This window comes from Nansenia antarctica (genome assembly GCF_963989245.1).
Source record: "Nansenia antarctica genome assembly, chromosome: 1".
Classification (NCBI taxonomy): Eukaryota; Metazoa; Chordata; class Actinopteri; order Argentiniformes; family Microstomatidae; genus Nansenia; species Nansenia antarctica.
Window position 1 is genome coordinate 76,712,920 of NC_137674.1, and position 24,058 is coordinate 76,736,977.

At 45.3% G+C, this 24,058-nt stretch overlaps 1 protein-coding gene across 1 annotated transcript; it reads right to left on the reverse strand.

Annotated features, from left to right (window-relative positions):
- Nucleotides 1-5: 5 nt before the first annotated feature.
- Nucleotides 6-23,829, reverse strand: ampd3a (adenosine monophosphate deaminase 3a; the record flags this gene model as incomplete). Its single annotated transcript, XM_080534224.1, has 15 exons — nucleotides 6-182; nucleotides 699-809; nucleotides 3,017-3,190; nucleotides 3,450-3,570; nucleotides 3,963-4,126; nucleotides 4,613-4,739; nucleotides 6,034-6,197; nucleotides 6,301-6,432; nucleotides 7,423-7,617; nucleotides 7,805-7,934; nucleotides 8,066-8,285; nucleotides 8,638-8,803; nucleotides 9,174-9,345; nucleotides 9,663-9,885; nucleotides 23,772-23,829. 15 exons carry the CDS (start codon nucleotides 23,827-23,829, stop codon nucleotides 6-8), a joined length of 2,334 nt encoding a protein of 777 aa, XP_080390350.1.
- Between the last annotated feature and the right edge of the window lie 229 nt (nucleotides 23,830-24,058).

The following is a 24,058-nucleotide window of genomic DNA, read 5'->3' on the forward strand; positions in this document are numbered from 1 at the left end:
GGTGGTTACTCGGCCTGGGAGACCAGCGCCTCTGACTTGACGGCGTCGACCAGGAAGCTGAGCTCGTTACAGAGGGTCTCGTGCCGGTATCCCATGCGGATCTGCGCCACGTTGGTCCGTCGAATGTCGTTCCCCTCCGGACCGTCCTTCCGGTAGTTGGGTCCCAGGAAGTGCTTCTTCTCCTGCAAAAATGTGTCCAATATCATGTACAGAAAAGTAGGATATCCTCTTAAGCTTTATGCCCTATTTATGTCTGTGTATACACATAATCTAATTATGACTAATTTCCACCTTAAAACCAGACCCAAACTAAACCCAAACATTAGAAATATGATGATCAGATGCAAAAAGCAGGAGGCCATATGCTCAGACCATAGTTCACAATAACATACTACACATGACAAGGAGATAAAGTAATCAATAATCCAATTAATAATGAAATTAAACCCGAATTTGGGCCCAGTTATTATTAAGAGGGATATCAAAATGTCTTCTTTTTTCACCTTGATGGTAGATGGCCTTAGCACAGTGTTGCACAGTGTTCAAGTCCCAGTACTAGAGAGCTGATGCACAGTGTGCTGCAGACAGGGAGAGGGTTAGGGTGGAACACGGGGGTCAGGGGGTCAGGGGTCAGGGGGTCAGGGGTTAAGGGGTCAGGGGTTCAGGGGTCAGGGGTCAGGGCTCTCTGTAGTGCCTACCTGGTGAGACAGGCCACTCTGCATCACACTGTTCCTGGCGATCTCACACACGTCACATGTGCTGAGCTTCCACAGCTGGGCGGCGATGGCGTACTCCTCCATTAAGGCCTCCTACACACAGACACGTCCTCTGGGGTTCAGTGGGTAGAGTATGGCGCTAACAACACTCATATGAGCTCAACATATGCACTAAATGGCATATATTACAGTGTGTATATATATATACTGTATATATATAGAACGGACAACATGCTGTCAACATCAAGGACCCCAATTGAAATAAGCCAGTGGCTTTCTTGGGTTTTTATCCTTTTAGTTTGACCTTGTATGTAATATGTACTTTCATGTACCTACTTCTGCAAACATTCTAATAAAGTTTTCAATCAATCAAAAAGACATACCAGGGGAGGCTGGTGGAGGTAGAAATCAGAGGACATTGTCATGTGTAGGGCTGCAACAACGAATCGATTACATCGATAATAATCGATAATGAAATTCGTTGGCGACGAATGCCATTATCGATTCGTCGTTTTTATTTTTATTTTTTTACATTTTTTTTTCCGGGTTTTGTTTCCATAACAAACCTACTTCCTGTTGACGCACGCCACGCTGTCTTGCGGCCGGTGTAGGCATCGCGAATCATAGCGAATCATAGCGCTACCTATGGCCGGAAAGGACATGCTAGTGAGTTAGCTAGCAGGGTTAGCTCGCTGCTGCCGCTAGCTGACTCACTACGCTGCTCGTCCAGCTGTAGTCTGCGTAGCTGTGCTGAGAACCAGAGCACTAACTATGTTTCTATAGAGGAGGAGGGTTACACTAACTATGTTTCTATAGAGGAGGGTTACACTAAATATGTTTCTATAGAGGAGGGTTACACTAACTATGTTTCTATAGAGGAGGGTTACACTAACTATGTTTCTATAGAGGAGGGTTACACTAACTATGTTTCTATAGAGGAGGGGTACACTAACTATGTTTCTATAGAGGAGGGTTACACTAACTATGTTTCTATAGAGGAGGGTTACACTAACTATGTTTCTATAGAGGAGGGTTACACTAACTATGTTTCTATAGAGGAGGGTTACAGCTAACTTCCTTGTTTGTTGTTCATTGTTTTATTATATAAGTCCTGCTGGGCTCAGCCCTTCCATGGTCTCCTGCTCTCCATGCAAATGCGTTAGTGTGAGTTCTGGCGAAGCGTCAGCTAAATGACTGTAATATAATGCGATAGCCAGTGAGTGTTTGCTCGCATTCATGAATTCAATATTGCATGACAAGTGTATTTAGCTAGCTGGCTAACATCAGTGGTAGAGCAGAGGTGATAAGCTAAAGGCTAGCTAGTGGTAGCCTACCAAGCTACCCGTGAGTTAGAGTGAGGCACTGACTGTCGCCTAGCCTATTGTATGGAGTGAGAGGACACATTGCATTGTTTTGGAGCATATCTGTTATATAAAAACATTAGTGTCTTGTCTGTAGCCTATATTGCACTTTGGGTTACTGACCTTTACATTAAGCACAGTTATTACCTAAAACAATGCATGTATTGAGCTAGAGTTCAACTACTTTATTGAAACAATCTACCGCCATAGTCCATGGCCTGTTGTTAAACCTATTTGATGTAGCAAAGCCTTTTTTATTTATATAATTTTTGATTTTTGTATTAATACTTATTCATTTTGCACATGTATATGTATAGGCCTGGCTGATTTAGAAAACATAAAATAACATTAGCAAAATAAATCTTTTTTAATAAAAATAAAAATCGTAATCTTTTCCCCCCCCTTTTTTGTATCCGAGTAATCGATTAATCGATAAAATAACCGGTAGATTAATCGATTATCAAAATAATCGTTAGTTGCAGCCCTAGTCATGTGACAAATCATGTGACATTGGACACATTGTAATGCGTGGAATGGAATGAGGAATTTACCAGCCTCCCTTGGTACATACTGTCCTGCCAACCTCATGAGACAGTCAGACCCTCCTCTTACAGTACATACTGCACAAACGTGACGATGTTTCACAAAGACTAGACGTGAGCTCAGAATTATAAGGTTCTATCTCCGTTTAGGGTAGTTCAGAGATATTGAGCGTCAACGTTTTTACATTCCATTATGTTTTGTGAGATGGAACCTTTGTATTTTATGAATTACTAACTAAAAAATTTAAACATTTAACAAATAACACCACACAGGCATTAATAAACACCTAATGGATCAGATTATGTAAAGAACTCAATTTTGACAAAAATGGAGATAGAACCTTATAATTCTAACGTCACGTAGAGCTGAACCTACTGACAGTGAGTGCACACCTACCTTGGTGTAGTGGAACTGCATAGGGTCGTCTGTGGACAGGGACACACACAGCCCCTTGTGAAGGAAGTCCTTCAGAGGGTTTTTGGAGTACTCCAGGAACAGGCTGTTGTTGCTGAGGGGAGACATGGCGATGGGAACCTGGGCCAGGTAGTACAGGTACTGCAAAACAGGGCTCTGAGGGCAGAGAGACACACAGTTACACACACGCACACACACACACACACGCACGCACGCACACACAAGCACACACACACGCGCACGCGCACACACACACACGCACACGCACACGCACACGCACACACACACACACACACACACACACACACATAGGGGGCGACAGTGGCTTATGTGACAAATACTGTCAATGTATACAAAATCATGTGTTTTGTGAACTCTATTTTGCAGTATAGATAGGTACTTTATTGAAATGTACCTTTTTTAGATTGAGTCCATGGGAGATGTTGTCAGCGGTGAGGAAGGCGGAGACGAGGTGTGTGATGGAGCCCGCCTCTCCGCAGTGGGGACGGAACTGGAAGGTGCTCAGGCCTCGCTCCCTGGGAAGAGAACACACACACACACACACACACACACACACACACGCATCCTCATTGACCTTGAAAGAGCCCCCTGACCATGTGTGTAATCAATTGAAGAGGATCCCGTAATCCTATTCTTCCGGACTCATTCTGGGGTGTCTATTTATAGATGTCCTGTTACACGGATACTGCACAGTCACAGACTTGTAATTGGACACCTGCTCTCCATTGATTGCCCCTCAGAACAACACTTGGATGAGCAGAGCAGATGCAACTGAACAATGAGTTGTAAAAGCCTATACAAACGAGTCTCGTCAAGTTATCAGTAGAGGAGCTACATTTATCTCACAGCACACGTTCTCTCTGGTGTGACATGAAGTTGGCGGAGTAGATAGATATCAGTCACTTACTTCCTGAGATTGTTGAGGACCATGATGTTGGCGTACATGTGGAAAACGTAGTAACTGTAAGGAGGGTTATCGTCTGTGGTCCACTGCTCCGGTTTGGGGCTCTTGTAAGAGAACATGTGGTCGCTGTGCTTGGACTCATCGTCCACACTGTCAAAGCCTGTAACCTGCACGACAACAACAACAACAACAACAACAACAACAACAACAGATGGGCTTTACTGGTCCCCTTAGGGCAATTTTTATTTTATTTTTATATTTAACCTTTATTTCACGTACAAACTGCCAAATCATCCCAGAACACTCACCATCTAGAGTGCCAAGTGTTTGATGTGATGGTTACCGAGCAACAATACTTTGATTACTTTGAAGCATCATCATTTCTGCATTTTTGGTGAATAAAGTCACGCTTGGCACTCTAGAGTGTTGACAATTTGGGCACTAAAGCAGGGAGTCACATTAAGACCACATTGAGATACACAATTTAGAGTTATACATCATACAAAATTACCACATTATAAAACACAGTCAAGAAAAACAATCCCATATTTTACCAACAAGGTCCAATTCATATTTTAAATTGCTAGCACAGCGCTTGAACAACCAACTGGCCTATCGTGATGGTTTTAGCAGGATAGCAATTCTATACTTACATATTTGAGGAAGACGTGGAGCTCTTTGTGTTTCTGTGGGTTCACTGTAGCCTCAAACAGAGGGAGGAAGATGTTCTCCAGCATCTTGGCAAAGTTAGGGACCAGCTTCCTCGACTTGAAGATATCACTGACAGAAGGAAAACACATTTCTTATCTACTGTAGTATCGCAAACATTTCAAAGAGAGAGAGGGTGGCCTACTACAATATATTTACATATTGAGTATTACAGTTTTTCCCAATTGCTAAAACACAAAAGCCAATTCTCTAAACCAAATGACCAGTTCTCTAAACACATTTAATAAAACTAGCCCCCATTTGCCAAAACCATAAACACATTTCACATGAAGACACAATTCACAAAACACAATCCTCCTTTTCTCATAAATCTAAACACATTTTGTCTTGCAAAAAACTCTGCTCAAATTCTCAAATTAAAGCTCATGTGATGCAAAATGCTTGCCACAGTCAGCAAAATTTGAACACAATGAACACACCTGGCTTCATTCATTAAACATAACAACTCAACATTTAAGACACTTGTTGCAAATGATTGTGGTGTGTGTGTGTGTGTGTGTGTGTGTGTGTGTGTGTGTGTGTGTGTGTGTGTGGTATAGGTCCATAAATACATAAAAAAAACATCACACCTTGAACATTGTTTTCAGTGAGTATTGTTGTGTGTAATGGATCTTCTGTAGTGTTTGCATTGAGTTGTGATACAGTACAGTAGTGTACATGTTACGGTACATGTGGGAATACAGTAGGATACATGTGGGAAAACTAGGGTTAGGGTTAGGTGATAGGGTGCTAGGGTTAAGGTTAGGGTTAGGATTAGGGGTAGGGTTAGGGTTAGGGTTAGGGTTAGGGTTAGGGTTAAGGTTAGGGTTAGGGTTAGACATGCCAGCATGTACCAAGTCACCCTAGCACCTAACCCTAACCCTAGTTTTCCCACATGTACCGTATTCCCACATGTACCATAACATACATACTGTATTTTCTGTAGATTTACATACTGTTCATATGAAACATACAAATCTATGAATGCCCAAGACTCTACAGTGATATATTCTGAGAACAGATACTGTAAGGTTTCTAAAAATGTGCTTTGGCAGTTGTGAAAAAAAAGAACATTCTCACACACTGAACATTGTGTTTTCAGTTGTTTTGTTGTAGTCTGTAATGATGCTTATAGTGTTTACATTTTTGCAGGCTTTGAGCAGCTGCTTTGGTGTGAAAGTTTGAGTTTTGAAGAGAGAAGGTGTGGTTTTGCTTATGTAGCTTTAGAAAAGTGTGTTGTGTTTAGAGTTTTGGGAAAATGGAGGGAAGTTTTGTGAAATGTGTTTTAGCAATTGAGAAAAACTGTAAGTATCAAGTTCTCTAGTTACTCTTTTCCAGCAGGTTCTACTCAGGCAGAAGTACTCACTATATCCTGGGTACTTGGATGATCCACTGCATGTTGGGGGAGTGCACTTTGTGCTGGATGAACCACTTGGACAGGCTTTTCCACTCGTCTTGAGAGCGCCCGTAGATAGACAGCCGAGGTTCCGCATGCTGGTACTTACTCTCCTCTAGGTCATGGGCCACTTCCTGGTGAGAGCAGGAGGTTGGAGAGAAGATGTGCTGTTATGGTCCTCATGAATTTTAAAACCATTGTTCTGTGTTTATAGGGTGAACACAATTCACTCTGTACCTTGATGATGCGTGCAAAGTACTCTCCATCGATGAGGTTGTCTGTTTTCAGGTAGATTTCTCTGAGTTCGCTGGCTCCCACAGGGTTATACTTTGAGTTGAACTTGTCAAACCGGTGAAAGGTTTGTCTACCCTGTGAAGTGAGACACATATAGTGCCCTCCATAAGTAATGGTAAAAGGAAGCATTTTGTCTTCTTTAAGCTCTATACCCCAACAGTTTGGATTTGAAATCAATCAACTTTAATTTGATATCTTTTTTTCAGACCGGTTTCATTGGTTTCACTACCATTCAGAAATTACCACCCTTTTTATACATAGTATACAAAAGTATTGGAAAATGTTTCCAATTAGTCAGGTGTGTCTCATCACATCATTTGTGCAGGCATAAGAAAGCTGCCAATGTCTAGTATTAGTAGCATCTAGTAGAATTCTAGGCTTTGCATTTGCCTTTGGAGTGGACTATTGCAGCAGCTCACATCAGATTCAAGACCTTGATGCTCGCCTAGATGGCTACAGTGGAGTCGGGGAAGAGCATCACCAGAGAATATACCCAGCATCTGGTGAGGCCAATCCACTTCAGGCAGTAATTGCATGCAAAAAGGTTTTTAAAAGTTGTATTGTAAATGGTGAACCCAATCTGAAACCCCCATTGAATTAAAGCTGAGAATCTCTACTTTGACCCCTAAATAATTATATCAAATCAAACTGTTGGAGTATAGAGCTGAAAGAAGACAAAATGCATCCTCTTCCCTCTTTCCAGTACTTATAGAGGGCACTGTAGCTGAAGAATCTCTGTTTATAGATGTTTATCAAACTAGATTGTCCATATTGTACATTAGAATGGAAAGAGAGAGCTAGAGAGAGAAGGTGAAGGAGAGAGAGAGATAGAATGAGAGAGAAAAGGGAGAGAGTGAGACAGGCAGAGAGAGAGAGAGAGAGTGAGACAGGCAGAGAGAGAAAGAGAGGGAGGGAGAGAAAGAGAGAAATAGAGAGAGAAAGAGAGAGAGAGAAAGAGAGAGAGAGAGAGAGAGAGAGAAAGAGAGAGAGAGAGAGAGAGAGAGAGAGAGAGAGAGAGAGAGAGAGAGAGAGAGGGAGAGAGAGAGCCTTCCTGCTGGGTCTTACAGCATGGACATCCAGGGAGTCCACTGTGAGGTCGTAGGGGTCCATGTTGAGGTGGTGGAACACCTGCTTCAGGGTCATCTTCTCCCCCGCCTTCTCCAGCACCACACGTTCCGCCTCCATCTTGTACGTGGTCTGGATGAAGTTGAGCAGGTGCTTCTGGGACATGCAGGCAGCTGCATGGATATGTGTGTCCACCTGGGTAAGAGAGAGAAAAGATGTCGGGAGATTGGCTCAGAGTGGCCCTGACCCTCTGTGAAAGTATCTGATTGGCCAAATCAAGGATTCTTCCATCCCATCACCTAAACAGTCGGACACTAGACTCCCTGGAGCTCTGGTTTCAGTACCAAAGGTAGTATTGTTCATGTACTGCATGAGAACTTGCCTTCCTGACATTGTAGAAGTCTCGGTGCGGTACACTCTTCAGTTCCTTCATCTCAGCCATCTCGTTGAGCATCTCGTGAAGGTAGAACTTGGAGCCCAGGAACTTCAGCCGCCTATGACAATAGGTCTTCCTACGAACGAACAGAAGGTACTGAATGAGGTGAGTGATACTCCGACACATGGATCAGTTCCGTCACATTCACTCATTCGAATTGCTCCCTATGCTCCCTTGACAAGACTGTGATGGTCGTCGGACACTTACGTGGGTCCGTCTACGATCATGGCCAGCACGTGGCTGAGGTCGATGGCGAAGGTCTCCAGGTCGGGGTAGGGGAGGCTACGTGGTCTGTTCTGCCTCAGAGCCTCTGGGTTGTCGTACACGTACACAATACCGTCCTTCATCTGCAGCTGATAGCTCAGGTTCTCTGGGATGCCCTCCATGGTGTACGGGTCCTCCCCCTCCCTCGGGCAAGGCCAGGCGTCTGTCGGGGAAAAGCATTGTGACTGACATCACTGTACACACACACACACACACACACACACACACACACACACCAGGGGAGGCTGGTGGAGGTAGAAATCTGGTGGAGATTGGAGTCAATGATTGGAGTCTGGTGGAGTCAATGAGCCCATTGTAATGCATGGTACGGAATGAGGAACGGTATCAAACAGCCTGTCCTCCGGTTTCTGCCTCCACCAGCCTCCCCTGACACACAGAGGTATGAAAACAGCTTTTTCCCCCCCCCCTCTTTTAATATATGTATTTTTAAGTAAATCGTTGTTATTTTACTCCAATGTTTGATGTCATTTGATTTTGCCTGTGTGGTTCCATACCAGGCAGAACCTCGTCCTCCTCGTTCCATCTCTGGTTCTCAGCGCTGCGTAGGAACTGTGTGGTGGTTCGGCAGAAGCGGTGATAGGCGAGTCGGGAGTACTTCTCGCGGATAAACAGAGCCTTCAGCAGGCTTTTAGCAGCCTGCTCATAGTCCTCCACTGTGATCTGAGGGAAAAGAGAGACCTGGGATTAGCTGTATGCATGACTGTAATTCTTAGTACTGTAGTCGTATGAGGCTAACTTATAGCTCACCACTACAGCTCACCATTAATCCTGTTGAATTTACAATAATTAATAATTAATAAATTAATTAATCAATAATAATTAATAATGTTTTATTTGCCATGCAATCAACGTGTCAATCAATGGTTGGAATGTGGTATTTTTTGCTCTAGGCACAGGGTCAGCCATAGTCGGTGCCCCTGGAGCAATTAGGGGCTAAGTTGCACTAAATCGACAGCAAAAGTGATCCCCCCGCTATCGGTTACGGCCCTAAGCAGCCGTATTGACCCTGCCACAAGGCCAGAGTACTCACGCCAGCACAGTAGTCTCCACTGATGGTGACTCTCTGGTACTCAGGGAAGCTCTCTGGGATGGAGGAGCAGGTGGAGGTGGGGGAGAGGAACGGAGTCACGGTGGACCGCGCCCACTCTGCACTCACTGGGATCTGCATGGACTGGGAACGGATCATCTTGAAACTCTTCTTCCTGGAAAATCACACTATTTTGGTCACACTATATACAGTACGATGCTGCCTTTATTACCTGCCTTGTTGCTCTGTAGGTATTCTGGTAACAACATTGCATTATTATTATTACTTAGTCATAATTTCTGTACAATTGCACAGTAATGGAGTTGAGTGGTTTGGGTTATTAGTTATTACAGAATAAGCAGAATAAACGGTACGATCGGAATGGTCTTGAATACGCTGCAATTCTTATGCTGTGCTGATCAGCTCATCTAGATGATGTCATCGGCAGTGTAGTCCTGTAGTTATGGACCTGTAGTCCTGGGCCAGACCCACCTCTTAGCACTGTCCTCAGACTGCTGTTCGGCCATCTCTCTGAGCAGCTCCCTCTCCTTGTTCTGCTGGAGGCTGATGGGACAGTCCTCAGGCACGGTGTACATTGACAGGGCATCCTTGCTCTCCTCTTCCTTCAGAGCGCACGCGTACACCTTCTCAGCCAGCAGCCGCACCTCCTCATCCGCCTCACTCAACGTGATCTTAGGGAACTGCCTGGGCATGTCTGCAGGGAAGGAGCAGATAATGGGTATGATCATAACTGTTATTATTATAATTATAATTATTATAAACATAAGTTAATAGCACACAACATACACCTCAAAACAAGGCAAGACAATGTAAAAGATAACTTGAGAGACAAAGAGAGCATCCCCTAGGTTGTGTAATCTCCATTTTGAAATGACTGTGGTGGTTAAATCCAGTGCTGACAACGGATCAGGTTACGCTCAACATGCTAGCGGGGTTAGCGAAGCAATGAGCGTATTTTTGGCACTGATAACCTTTAGGATCATAATACTGCTCTGACTGAATGCAGGTTATGGTTCAACTGGCACTTTCTGTAGGTTGTCTGCTGTGATGAGGCATTTAGAATTTAGAATACTTCAAGAATAGTGGAAAGGGTAAATGGTCTTCAGTTCAGAATTCTCTCTCTCTTTCTCTTAACCTTTTAGGGGGGCAGTCTGCATTTGGTACATCAATTGTTGGACTTAAATTAATGATATATAGCAATTGAGTCTCGAAGAATATAACTTTAAATGCTTCTTGAGCTTAGTTCAACTGTCTTACCCCATCAGAACCCAAAATATAAGCTTGTTTTATGTCTCAACTCAACTCAGTTGTAAACAGACACTGTATAGCAGGCCTATTCAATTAGCGGCCCACGGGCCGCATGCGGCCCAGACGCGACCCCCGATTGGCCCAGCCATAAAAGTAGAGAAAAACGTATTTCGCGAGTGTTCATACTGTAGCGAACGGAGACTTGGTAGTGTAACTCGCCCCATGCGGGAATCGAACCCCGATCTCCCGCATAAACGACGACCGCGCTAACCATTAGACCAAGATAGTTAACTCCCTTGGTGGAGCTGTTAACGGGCCTCATACAGGATCGTTACCATACAATAGTAGCCTACAGAACGTGAATATAACACCAGGGCTCTCAAATGTCACGCATTGGGCGTGGCAAGGTGTGACGTGTGAGCGTGTGAACAGTCAACCCAATCAGGGCATTGTTTAATATAACGTTGCTAGACACACTTTAACAAACAATGCCCTGATTGGGTTGACTGTTGCTAGAGCGTTATATTCACGTTCTGTAGGCAGGCTAGCTAGAAGTCCGATATCAACTCCAAAAATGTCTTCGACTTTCTCCACCCTGAAACGCAAAATTGACGATGAAAACCGTCGGTTTAACCCTGCCTGGACTGAAAAATACGTGTTTATTTTACCACAAAGTCCAAATGCCAAACCGATGTGTTTAATATGCAATGAGTGCGTTGCGGTACTTAAAGATTACAATATTCGGAGGCACCACATGGAGAAACACCCGACTTTCCGGGCCAACTTTCCAGAGGGATCTCAGGAGAGGGCTGCAAAAGTGCAGAGTTTGATTGCATCCTACAATCGGAGCTGTACAACGATGGTACGGACATGCACAGCCCAAGAGAGAGGTACAGCAGCATCCCTTCGTGTTTCCTGGATCTTAGCAAAGAAGAAAAGGCCATTCACTGATTCTGAAACCATGAAAGACTGTATGCTGGCCGTCATAGATGAAGTGATAATTGACAGCAAAATTAAAACGAGTGTGTCATCTGCTATTAAAAACGTTCCCCTGTCAGACACTTCAAACATTCGCAGGGTTGAAATTCTTGCTACAGATGTGTTTGAAACACTGTTAAAAGAACTGAAGAAAGCTGATGTTATGTCTATAGCAGTAGACGAGTCCACAGACAGAACCGATATCGCACAATTGTGCATATATGTCCGTTTTTTTGACGGCAAATGCTTCCGAGAGGAATTGCTCGGTTTACTGCCGTTAGAAGGACACACAACTGGCGAGATAGTCTTTAAGAACATTTCAGAATTTTTCAAAGACAATGGTCTAGATATGAAGCGTGTGGGAATGCTTGTGACGGATGGGGCTCCATCCATGACAGGGAGAGTAAATGGTTTGACAGCACGCTGGTCCGCTGTTGCACCTCAGATAACATCCTTACACTGCATTGTGCATCAGACGGTGTTGTGCGCAAAACTCAGCGGGGAGCTTAAAACAACAATGGACAACGTGATGGCTACAATTAATTTTATTCGCTCCACTTCGAGCCTCCAACATCGCTTATTCCGCAAGCTGCTGTCACAAATGTCTGCTGAGCACCACGACCTGCTTTTGCACAACGACGTCAGGTGGCTGTCCAAAGGCAAGGCACTGGAGCGTTTCTGTGATCTCAGAGAGGAGATTACAACTTTCCTCCGCAGCAGCAAGCAAACGAAGGCAGAAACACACTTGAATCGCATACTGGACGACAACTTCATGGCTGATGTCTGCTTTCTGAGCGACATGTTCAAACACCTGAATGACCTAAATGTGGGGCTACAAGGCAGAGACAAAACTGTGATTGATCTTGTGGAACAGACGCGCGCGTTTCAAATCAAACTGGACCTTTTCGCGGCCGACTTGTGCACCGGCAGAATGCTGCATTTTCCAACGCTCCGCAAATGCGTCTCATCCCCGGCACAAATCACAGATGTGATGACTGATTTCATTGCGAGGTTGAAAGAGAACTTTGCTGGTCGACTGGATGGGCTTGCTCTGCCCGCAGAGGTGATGGGCTTTGCCAGAGACCCGTTCACTGCTGCAATAGAAGGGGACTTATCCACCAGAGGAAAGGGAGTGGTGCCTTCCATCGACGAGGGGAAATTCGTACTTGAACTTGTTGACATGCAGTCATCCTTAACCATGGCACAGGAGCTTCGCACTAATGGACCTGCGAAGTTTTGGAGTGATGTCAACGTGCACCAGTTCCCTAACATTAAGAAAGTAGCAATCCATGTGCTCAGTATGTTTGGATCAACATACACCTGTGAAGCAAGCTTTTCACACATGAACACAATAAAAAGCAGCTCTCGTTGTTCTCTGACTAACAGTACTCTTCACCAATGCCTTCGGATTGCATTGACATCTTATGAGCCAAATGTCACTGCTCTTGTTCAGAATAAAAAATGTCACTTCTCACACTAAGAAAGTCAGCGGGGTAAGATTAGATTAGATTAGATTCAATGTTATTGTTTAACTGTAACTGTAACTTGTTTAATTGTGCACTCAAGGCATTGATGGTTATTTTCATTCAGTTAAAAGCACTTTGTGATGTGCCTGGGTCAGCTATGACCAAAATGTTTATTTTACAAAAGGACTTTTTTATTTATTTGTATATGTACACTTTTTTATGCACTTTGAGATGTGCATGGGTCAGTTGAGACCAACATTTTGTTGTTTTACCTAAAAAATTAAAAAAGTATTGATATTAGGTTCTGTTCAATTACAGCTCTTTTATTGTGTTCAGCTATGACCAAAATGTTTATTTTACAAAAGGACTTTTTTTTTATTGGTATACTACTGTACACTTTTTTATGCACTTTGAGATGTGCATGGGTCAGTTGAGACCAAAATGTTGTTGTTTTACCTAGAAAGTGAAAAAAGTATTGCTATTAGGTTCTGTTCAATTACAGCTCTTTTATTGTGTTCAGTCAAGTCTTTTTGACGTGCCTGTGTCAGATGTTATCTAATTTAAAAGGAAAACTATAAATAAACTGCTTGTATTTCATTAGGCCTACATTCATTTGTGTTGGTTTGAAATGTGTCATTACCTGGTGCCTAGGCTACTGGTCGCTGAAAATGTCTGGCCCAGCAAAATTTCTTGGTTTTCAAATCTGGCCCAACTGAATTTGTAATTGAATACCCCTGCTGTATAGCTTTAAAACATGGTTATTTGATGTCACGGACCGGTCGCCTTTTCCTTGGCGACTCCTTGGCGCCTCCCTCTGGCGGCCTGTGGCACTACTGCACTCCCTGTTCCCCCTCATTAACGACTGATTTGTTGCACCTGCTCATGAGTGGTTCACCTATGTCTCTCCACTTCCCTGTTAGTGCGGTGGCTTAAGACCATATTTGACAATAATGGGGACGCGCCGGACAAAAGCACCAAATTTTTCCCATGTGCTCTACATCACCATAGCTTTCAATTTTTGGTGGGAGCCACTTCATCAAGATGGCCGATGGCGGATTTCCAAGGTGGCCGCCATGTAAAATCTATAAGTGCAAATATCTCGGCTTCCAAGCCACTTAGTAGGTCAATCTTGGTGTCAAAATATACATTTTCTGGGTCAGGGAATGCATTAAAGCTATTGAGAATATCATTATGTGATTATTTTATATTTTTGGACCACTGCACTGACTGAGGCTGGTATCGCATCCTCTGGCACAGCTGACTCTTTCCTCAAAGCATCCCACCTCACTAGGACAAGACATGCCCTCCAAGTGAGCGCTCTGGTACTGGGGAAGCTGCAGCAGGATGCCTTCTTGGACATGGTGACTGAGGGACCACGTGATGAGAAGATCAAGTGCCCACAGAGAACAGGATTTCCCCCTCTATGTGGAGTCACTGAAGGCTCTCGTCCCATGGTTCTTCGCCCTTGATCACCAGAACTATGCCAGATGGATTCCTGTCCACATCCGCGACATGGAAAGCTTGCCCACGTCCATTCACAATGAATTTGAAGAACATGGTCACTGGGTTATTCCCAAGACCACAAACAGATTCTCAAGCATACCGATAGACCAGGCTCATGAGCAGAATAATGATCTGGTGAAGGGTTCTGGGGGTGCAGTGGGACTCACCGAGAATCCCTCAGCATTCAAGAAGTGGATGATCGCAGGGCCTGAACAAGCACGACTCCTAAAAGAGTTTGAGCAGGAGTTTATTTCAGAAGAAGGCAATAAACAACAACACCATGAAGAAGGAATGTCTACACAGAAGACATTCAAAGAACAAGCACTAGCTCTGGTGCACACCATCACTGGGATGAGCAATCCATTCCTAGATGATACCCCCGAGCTTCTAATGCTGGACACACAAAATATAACTGACGAGTCTGTGGTTAACACAGTCCGCAATGTGGAATCAGTGGGCAGAGATCAGTACAACAAGTACCATGAGAGAGTGATCAGGAACCGCACACACTCCATTCACGAGCCCATCAAAAATAACTCACTGCCTCTCTTCAGATGCCCAACACCCAAGACCAAGACCAAGCAGGCAGGGCAGATCTCAATGTTGAAGGATGATGTTGCACTCTTCTCCCAATTATATATAGCCATGCAACACAGAGAGGGTGACATGAGCACCTTTTTTAAGCACGAAAACCATCCATACCCTCCCTCCCTATCTGACAGAGGGAAACTATGCTTGGGAAAGAAGTCAGATCTGCTAATTGTTCTGACAGAGAAGACACAACAGGAACCTCCAGGTACTTTTTTTTTTTTACAAACAAGTTGTAATCAGTCAGTGGCATTAAGTAATATCAGTAATAATCAGAAAAAAATGCATATCATTCTCTTCAAGGTCTGTAGAGAGTCCTTATTTACAGTTTGTTTTTCGTTTTTTAACTAACTTTCTTTTTTACCTCCAGGGACTTTTGATGTCAAAGTACTCGACGGTGCTGCTGTTGTGCACTTCCTGTCCACCACCAACATTACCACATTCGACGAATATGCCAGTTGTGTCTTTGTTCCCCACATCATGAAGCACTTGGAGACCTCTGCAAGAGTTGATGTGGTCTGGGATACTTACATCACCAGCAGCATAAAAGAGTCAACAAGGGAGAAGCGAGGCAAAGGGATACGACGGAAGGTGGCTGGTCAGAACAAGCTGCCAGGGAATTGGCCAGATTTCCTGCGTGACCCTATGAACAAGCAGGAACTCTTCACCTTCCTCTCCAGGAAGATTGCATCCATTGCCTGGCCAGATGGTAAGCAGGTCTTCATTACATCTGGCACCAGAGTGGTCGGCACAGACACCAGCCACTTCATACTGCCATGTAACCATGAAGAGGCCGACACCAGGATACTGATTCATCTGCTTGATGCCCTGGAGCATCGCTCTTCTACCTGCTTGGTACACACTGTGGATACAGATGTTGTCGTTATCCTCATCGGCAAGTTCCATGCCCTGCCCTCCAAGTATCCAGCTGCAGACATCTGGGTCGCTTTTGGCACTGGCAAGAACTACAGATATCTTCATATCAATAACATCTGCCATACTCTGGGCAAAGGTAAGTCCACAGCACTTCCAGTCTTCCACTGTTTCACAGGCTGTGACACAACCTCAGCATTCTGTGGGAAGGGGAAGAAGTCAGCATGGGAGGCTTGGAAGTCCTACCCCGAGGTCACCCAGGCCTTCAACTACATGGCAGCGAATCCGCACAGTCCCGTGACCATAGATGCCCAGCAATTTCAACTTCTGGAGCGCTACACAATCGTCCTTTACGACAAGACGAGTGATGTGGAATCTATTAATGAAGCACGGAGAGAGTTGTTCTGCCAGAAGAACAGAACCATGGAACACATTCCACCAACACAAGATTCCCTTCTGCAGCACTTGAAGCGAGTTGCCTACCAGTCTGGGATCTGGGCAACATCTGAACTGGCTCAGCAGCCGACACCCAGTCCAGAAGGATGTGGATGGACATTGGATAGAGACAGCCAGGTCTGGCTTCCTGTGTGGAGCATTCTACCAATGGCTTCGAAAGCCTGCACTGAACTGGTCAAATGTGGCTGTAAAAGCGCAAGTGGCTGTGGTGCAAAGTGCTCATGCAAGAAAGCACACTGGAAATGCACAGAGCTTTGCAGTTGTAAATGTGACCGATAATTTGATGATATAAAATGCTTTGTTATGTTAAAAAGTGAAGCACATAAAGTTCAATTCAATTAATGCATGTTGTCCATTTTTCAATATACATGCCATTGAAAACATACATATTAATATATGTCCAGCTGCTTAGGAACCGAGTTGAAAATTATGGATACATTGCCAGAATGAACATATTTATTTGATCTTGGCACAAATAATCATCTAGTGATATTCTCAATAGCTTTAATGCATTCCTTGACCCAGAAAATGTATATTTTGACACCAAGATTGACCTTCTATGTGGCTTGGAAGCCGAGATATTTGCACTTATAGATTTTACATGGCGGCCACCTTGGAAATCCAAGATGGCCGCCATCGGCCATCTTGATGAAGTGGCTCCCACCCAAAATTTAAAGCTATGGTGATGTAGAGCACATGGAAAAAATGTGGTGCTTTTGTCCGGCGCGTCCCCATTATTTTGCTAAGCTGCCGCACTATGTCTTCTTAGGTAAGTGTCTAATCTCTTTCTGTCTTCTTAGGTAAGTGTCTACTGAAGCGCTGTTTGATTGTTCACTTAACACAGGTAATCTCCTGGACCTGTCTGCTGCCTTCGACACAGTCAACCACCAGATCCTTCTCTCCATCCTCTCAGAACTAGGCATCTCTGGCACCGCACACTCCTGGTTTCCTTCCTACCTGGCGGGTCGCTCCTACCAGGTGACCTGGAGAGAATCGCTGTCTTCTCCACGGACCCTCACCACTGGGGTACCCCAGGGCTCTGTCCTAGGGCCCCTACTGTTCTCCGTCTACACCAAGTCTCTTGGTCAGTAATCTCCTCACATGGCTTCTCCTACCACAGCTACGCTGATGACACTCAACTCTTCCTGTCCTTCCCCCCCTCTGACCTACACATGGCAACCCTGGATGCAAACATGGATGTCAGACCACCATCTCAAGCTCAACCTTAACAAGACTGAGCTCCTCTTCATCCCCGGGAAAGCTTGCCCTCTCCAAGACTTCTCTATCACAGTGGAGAACTCTACTGTAACCCCCTCCCTGACAGCCAAGAACCTTGGAGTGATCCTGGACAACCGACTATCCTGTGCAGAGTACATTTTCATAAGTCAGTCCACATTGCAGCAACGGCACGCTCCTGCAGATTCTTCCTTTACAACATCAGAAGGATACGACCATTCCTCACCAGAGAAGCAGCGCAACTCTTGATCCAGTCACTGGTCATCTCCCGCCTTGATTACTGCAACATACTCCTGGCTGGGCTCCCTGCCTCCGCTATCAGACCTCTGCAGCTCATCCAGAACGCTGCTGCCCGTCTGGTGTTCAACCTCCCCAAATTCTCCCATGTCACCCCTCTCCTTCGCACCCTGCACTGGCTCCCAATAGCAGCTCGCATCAGATTCAAGACCTGGTGCTTGCATACCAGGCAGCTAAAGGGACAGCCCCTGCCTACCTAGTCAGAACTGCAGAGTCACTACCCATCTTCCGTCGGAGACTGAAGACCCATCTCTTCAGGTTACACCTTAACTGCTCCTCCTGAGACTTCTACTGCTCCCCAGCACTGCATCTCCTGAAGACACTCGCTTTTTCCCCTTTACTGTGTCCCCTAAAACTTATATTGCCCCCCTTGTACTGTTTCTCTGTTTCTCCAGTGTCTATATAACAAAACAACAACAACAACAAAAAAAGGTCTAGGTTTAGAAGATAGTGATAGAAGTAGATTTTTCCTTCTATCACAGAGACTGCCAATGGCCCCGGGCCTGAGCTGGATTATTCTTCCTGCTACGACTGGTGGATTGATGATTCACTTGCTTAGTCAAATGTATTGAGTGTAAGTCACTTTGGAATAAGGCGTCTGCTAAATGCCAAAAATGTAAATGTAAAATGTAATTGAGATGTGATCTTCCTGACGATTTTCTTTATAGTTTTGCGCAGGTTTTGAGAAGGGTTCTCCCTGTTTGTTTTCTTTAGCATTTAGACTGCACGACTCTGACAGCTGTTTACCAAAAAAGTGGTGGGGTGACCACTTTCTTTCTGCTTGCATTACAGATTGCACCTTTAATCTTGCTCCTATTTGTGTAATCTTTGCTGGAGAAAATAGTGTCTGAATAAAAGAATAACAGAATAGTCTATAGCTTTATTTTTATTGTATCTTGTCTTCAACAATTTTTGAGAAAATTATGATTATTATTATTCAACCAGATTTTTAGGCAGTGTTCAAAACTCCCATTATTTCTCATTGCATCAATTAGAAATATTAAGGGAAAGATGGCTGACTTTGCTCCCATTTTTACATGCAAATTGGAGCCCTCAGTTTCTAAAATGCTTCACATACTGTAAATGGCCCCGGTTTATGACATAACTTTAGAGATACAGTAAGGCTATAATTGATGTTTTGGTTTGTCTCCATGACCATCTATTCTTGATGGTCATCCTGGAAATGACCTTAGTCACCACACAACGCTGTGGTTTAACTGTATATTTCGTAGATCAACAGTCTGTGGCTGTAAATAGCATTTTGTTGTTTCCACACACGCGTCCTTCTGGGTCATGTATCTGAGAGTCACTCATTTGCCCAGAAACCCCTCTGTCCCACGTGTCTCCGCAGGCATATCGAGTGACTGAACAGAGAGGGTCTTTGTTGACACCCCGAATGACACGAATGGAACTTGATATCCATCTCAGTGGAACAGAGCTGCCAGTTGGCTCAGAAAAAGCAAGTCGCTGCTCCACTGTCATTTATGACTGGTGCAAGGCTTCATTCTGCCAAGTCCTTCCAAAGGGCCACGGATGCCATTCCTGACAGGACAACACAATCCTCTCCAGAGCCCAGCCCCGTCCAGCACCAATAACAGCTATGTGACTCCACTCCCCCCACTGCAGACTCTCAGGTGCTCCATAAAACAGTATTGATCCTCAAATGGGTTATCATCAATTATTTATTGCCACTTCTTCCACACAATGAATCACAGGACAGTGTTGCCTCCCTCTCTCTATCTCTCTCTCTGTCTTTCTCTCTCCCTCTCTCCCTCTCTCTCTCTCTCTCTCTCTCTCTCTCTCTCTCTCTCTCTCTCTCTCTCTCTCACACACACACACACACACACACCAGTGATGAATCGTTTTCTTAGTCAGTGCTGAGAGCGATCACACAGCCTCTGCCTCCATCGGCAGGCGTCCCAGAGCCACAGCCATGGGCCACGACTCAGCACAGGCTGAACTTTAACACACTCTCTATAAATCAGTCAGATGCTAAATAGTTTTCCGACACCCTCCTCTCTAGCCAACCTGACTGACCCATTCCAGAAACAATCCACAGCACCTGTAATGGGCATCGTCCCGTCTACGCCTTACCTTCAGGGCTGGTCACAGCCATGTCTGAGCGGCAGAATGTCCGCTGGGAGAATCAGAGAGGGAATCGGAGAGGCTGTTTGTAAGGGACTCTGGATATAGAGGTTCTCTGGCTGTGATGCGGGTCAGATCCAGCCCCACTCTGAGCCTGCGGTGGTACACAGCGCTGGTTTTGTTTTCTTGAGTGTCCCCCTCTTTCTATTTTAAGAAGCCAATGGCGTCATGTTGACAGAGCCGCTAATCCTGGGGATATGTCACAACTGACAACTGTCAACAGTGAGAGATCCCAGAGCGCAGCCACCACTGTTGCTGCTCCTGCTGCTCCTGCTGCTGTTGATGCTCTTCCCCTAAGCCAGCTGGGCTCTCTCTCTCTCTCTAACACATACACACGCTCACTCCTGTCACCCATATGTTCCACATATGCTACACACACTCCTCACACATCTCCGGGACAGTCAGGAATCCCAAATCTGGTATGACAAGGAATCAAAAGCTTTAATGGAAAGGAGCGTGAGTGTGAGCTATGCAACCCTCTCTATCAAGTACTGTCAACATCAACCCCGGTATCAAACATGAAATATCAGCCTTAACCCTGGCCTATACCACTGGATCGACGGACCAAACAACAGGTGGTGAGAATGGGCTCAAAGATCTCCACCCCTCTAACCCTCAACACAGGAGCCCCCCCCAAGGCTGTGTCCTGAGTCCACTGCTTCAACTTAGTGATTCAATTCGCTGACGACACAACAGTGATTGGTCTGATCACCGACGGTGATGAGACGGCCTACAGGACAGAGGTCGACCGCCTGGCTCATACAGCCAGGAGAACAGCCTCTCTCTCAACTCTGACAAGATCAAGGAGCTGGTGGTGGACTTCAAGAAGAAAGGTCGGGAACAGAACAGGACCCCAAGTTCCTCTGCGTCCACATCTCTGACGTCCTCATCTGGGACGAGCATACCAAACAGGTGGTGAAAAAGGCACGGCAGTGCCTCTTTCACCTCAGGCGGGTGAAGAAGTCTGGCATGGGAATGGGTTCCAAGATCCTGCGGGCCTTCTACAGAGGCACAACCGAGAGCATTCTGACTGGGTGCATCGCTGCCTGGCACGGCAAGTGCACTGCCCTCAACCGCAAAGCTCTACAGGGGGTGGTGCGCAGAACCGAACACATCAGTGGATGAGCTTCCCTCCATCCAGGATATATACAACAAACGGTGTGTCAGCAAAGCCCAGAGGATCATCAAAGATCCCAGCCACCCCAATCACAGTCTGTTTGAACCGATGCCGTCCAAAAGACGAAGCCTCTTCCGGAGCTTCAGGGCCAAAACTCAGAGGCTAACCAACAGCTGCTTCCCCCAGATGATCAGGCTCATAAACAAGCCTACTGTAGACAATTGATTATCACCCAAGCACACCCCATGTATACAGACTACCTAAACCTTAAGCTCACAGTCACTTTACTCAATACTACCTCTCACACCCACTGCCACCAAGTGCAATACTCATGATATTCTACTTGATATCTATTTTATTTACTATTTGTACTGCTAATTGTATCCTGTCTTATTTGTCACTTATGCCTTGTACTATTGTCACTTTTTTATCTTGACTTATGCCTATTGCCTTATTGTCTTGTGCCTTATTGTCTTATCTGTCACTTATGTCCTGTACTATTGTCACTTTATTTTATCTTGACTTATCTTGCCTATCACCTTATTGTCTTGTGATGCAATTTCAGGAACTGAAGCCTAAGAATTTGGTCCTCTTACACTTGTGTAATGTGACGTAACAATACAACTTGAGAAAATGAAAGTTGAAACATCACCCAGACAGTCGGAGAGTGCTGTAAGCTTCACAGCAACGGCTCTGCATCAGCGCTGTCTGTCACTCAGAGAGCTTCCACAGAGACCGCCGCAGCAGGCATCATCTCAGCTGTGACCTTGGTTTAGGTGCACAGTGTTACCACTGAAAATACATCATCCGGACGTCGTTTCTACTGGTATCATCTCACCCTGTGCCGTGGGATTATCACCCTCAGAAAGGGATCAGGCTATACCTCCCACTCAGACTGGAGGATCACACCAAACAGTGAGACACTTACATACACACCATAGACTAAACTGTCAACACATGGCATAGGGGGGCAGTCTACCTGTTCCCGGTGCTGTCTTGTTCAGAAGACGTAGCAGAGAGTCGAGAGCAGTAGAGGTTTCGATAAGAGAAAAGTGAGAGCAAAGAGATAAGAGAGAGAGAGAAGAGAGAGGTGAGAGCTGAGAGAGAGAGAGAGAGAGAAGCGTTGTGTGAGCTTGTCCTTCACACTGCGGAAAACAAGTACTGCAGCTCCAGTTACCACTCGACTCACAGCACAGCTATACCTGTCCAACTGTCCAGACCACACACACACACACACACACACACACACACACACACACACACACACACACACACACACACACACACACACAGGTCACACACCAATGCTAACCATCTGTGGTTATTTTTACCTGCCATGTTGAGATTGTCTAACGACCCCACAGCAATCCAGTTCAGCCTGCTGGGATATTTCCTGCGTTCCACCCTGAGCTGCAGCAGCGATTGAGGGACTGTGCTGGTCTGTATTTGCTTCCACTTGTATTATTGATCTCTGCATCTGGTTTTGGGAGCATTAGATGAGATGGCTGAGGGATTTCTACAGAGAGCATTACAAGAGATTAATGTGGGCACAGCCACAGTCAGATCTTAATGGGGCTGCGCAATGATCTGCATTGATATGATAGGGGGGGTGGGGTGTGTGTGTGTGTGTGGGTGAGTGAGTGTTTGAGAGAGAGAGAGAGAGAGAATAGAGAGAGGGGGAGAGAGAGAAAGAGAGAGAGGGGGAGAGAGAAGAGAGAGAGTGGGAAAGAGAAGAGAGAGAGGGGGAGAGAGAGAAAGAGAGAGAGTGAGAGAGACAGAGAGAAAGAAAGAGAGATAGAGAGACACACAGAAAGAGAGAGAGAGAGAGAGAGAGCAAAATGAGAGTGATGGGAGGATCAGTTGTATCTGCCGTTCTAAGCCTCTGTAAATGTCAGGATGTTCCTCTGTGTCCATAAGTGGCCTTTTGACTGGCATTTGTGTACCTCTGACTAAATATCACCTCCCGTGTTGTGATGTAGTAGCATATTGAATATGTAGCATATTGAACAAAGGCACATACGGTAGACTCATTTCCCTGTGGTCTTCATACAAAGTATACCTACTATGCCTTTGAAGCTCCCTGCACAATAACATCCAGAGATTCTGTCCACCATTGGCCAGAGGCTCATACCGGTAATAGTCCCATCTCGGGAGACACAGCTGTCATTCTGGTTTTTATCATGTCCTCTTTGGGTACTCTCAAACACCAGTCTGCTGCTGTCACTGGTCAGGGGGGTGGTCCTGAGATACTATCCCGACCAAGACACTTCTGAGAGAGGGTCAACTGCACCGATGTCGGTCTGTGTAGGAAGAAGCCACTTAGAGGTAGATCACAACCACTATGAGTATTGGAGTGGCAGACATTTTATTTATAGGACTAATGTCTACATGTGTCAGTGAGAGAGAAGATGAGAGTTAATGAATGACGAAGCTAGAGAGAGAGGGGGGGGGGGGGGGACGGACAGAGAGAGGGAAAGGGAAAGAGTGAGAGAGAGAAAGAGAGAGAAGGTGAGAGAGAAACAGAAAGGGGAAGGCAGGAGAGAGAGAGAGAGAGAGAGAGAGAGAGAGAGAGAGAGAGAGAGAGAACAGAGATAGTGGAAGGGAGAGACAGAGGACAGAAAGAGAGACAGAGAGAGAGAGAGAGAGAGAGAGAGAGAGAGAGAGATAACTCACCCTTTCCCAGGCAGGGGGTTGACAGCTGCTTCACCAGAGGTTTGTCTCCTCGTCTCATCTCTCTCAGCGTCTGGTCCTGAGGGCAAGCAGGGAACAAAACTGTCGAGTCATCCAAGAGTGCAGTGCTGCAGCTCTGCTCAGAGCTGTTATGACCTGGCTGGACCCAGAATGCATATACAGTATATAGAGCAGTAAAACCTTTGTCCCATAAAATGATAAAATGATGACAGATATGTAACTATTGAAACATGCTTAAAAGTCATGACATGTATCACGTGAAAAGGATC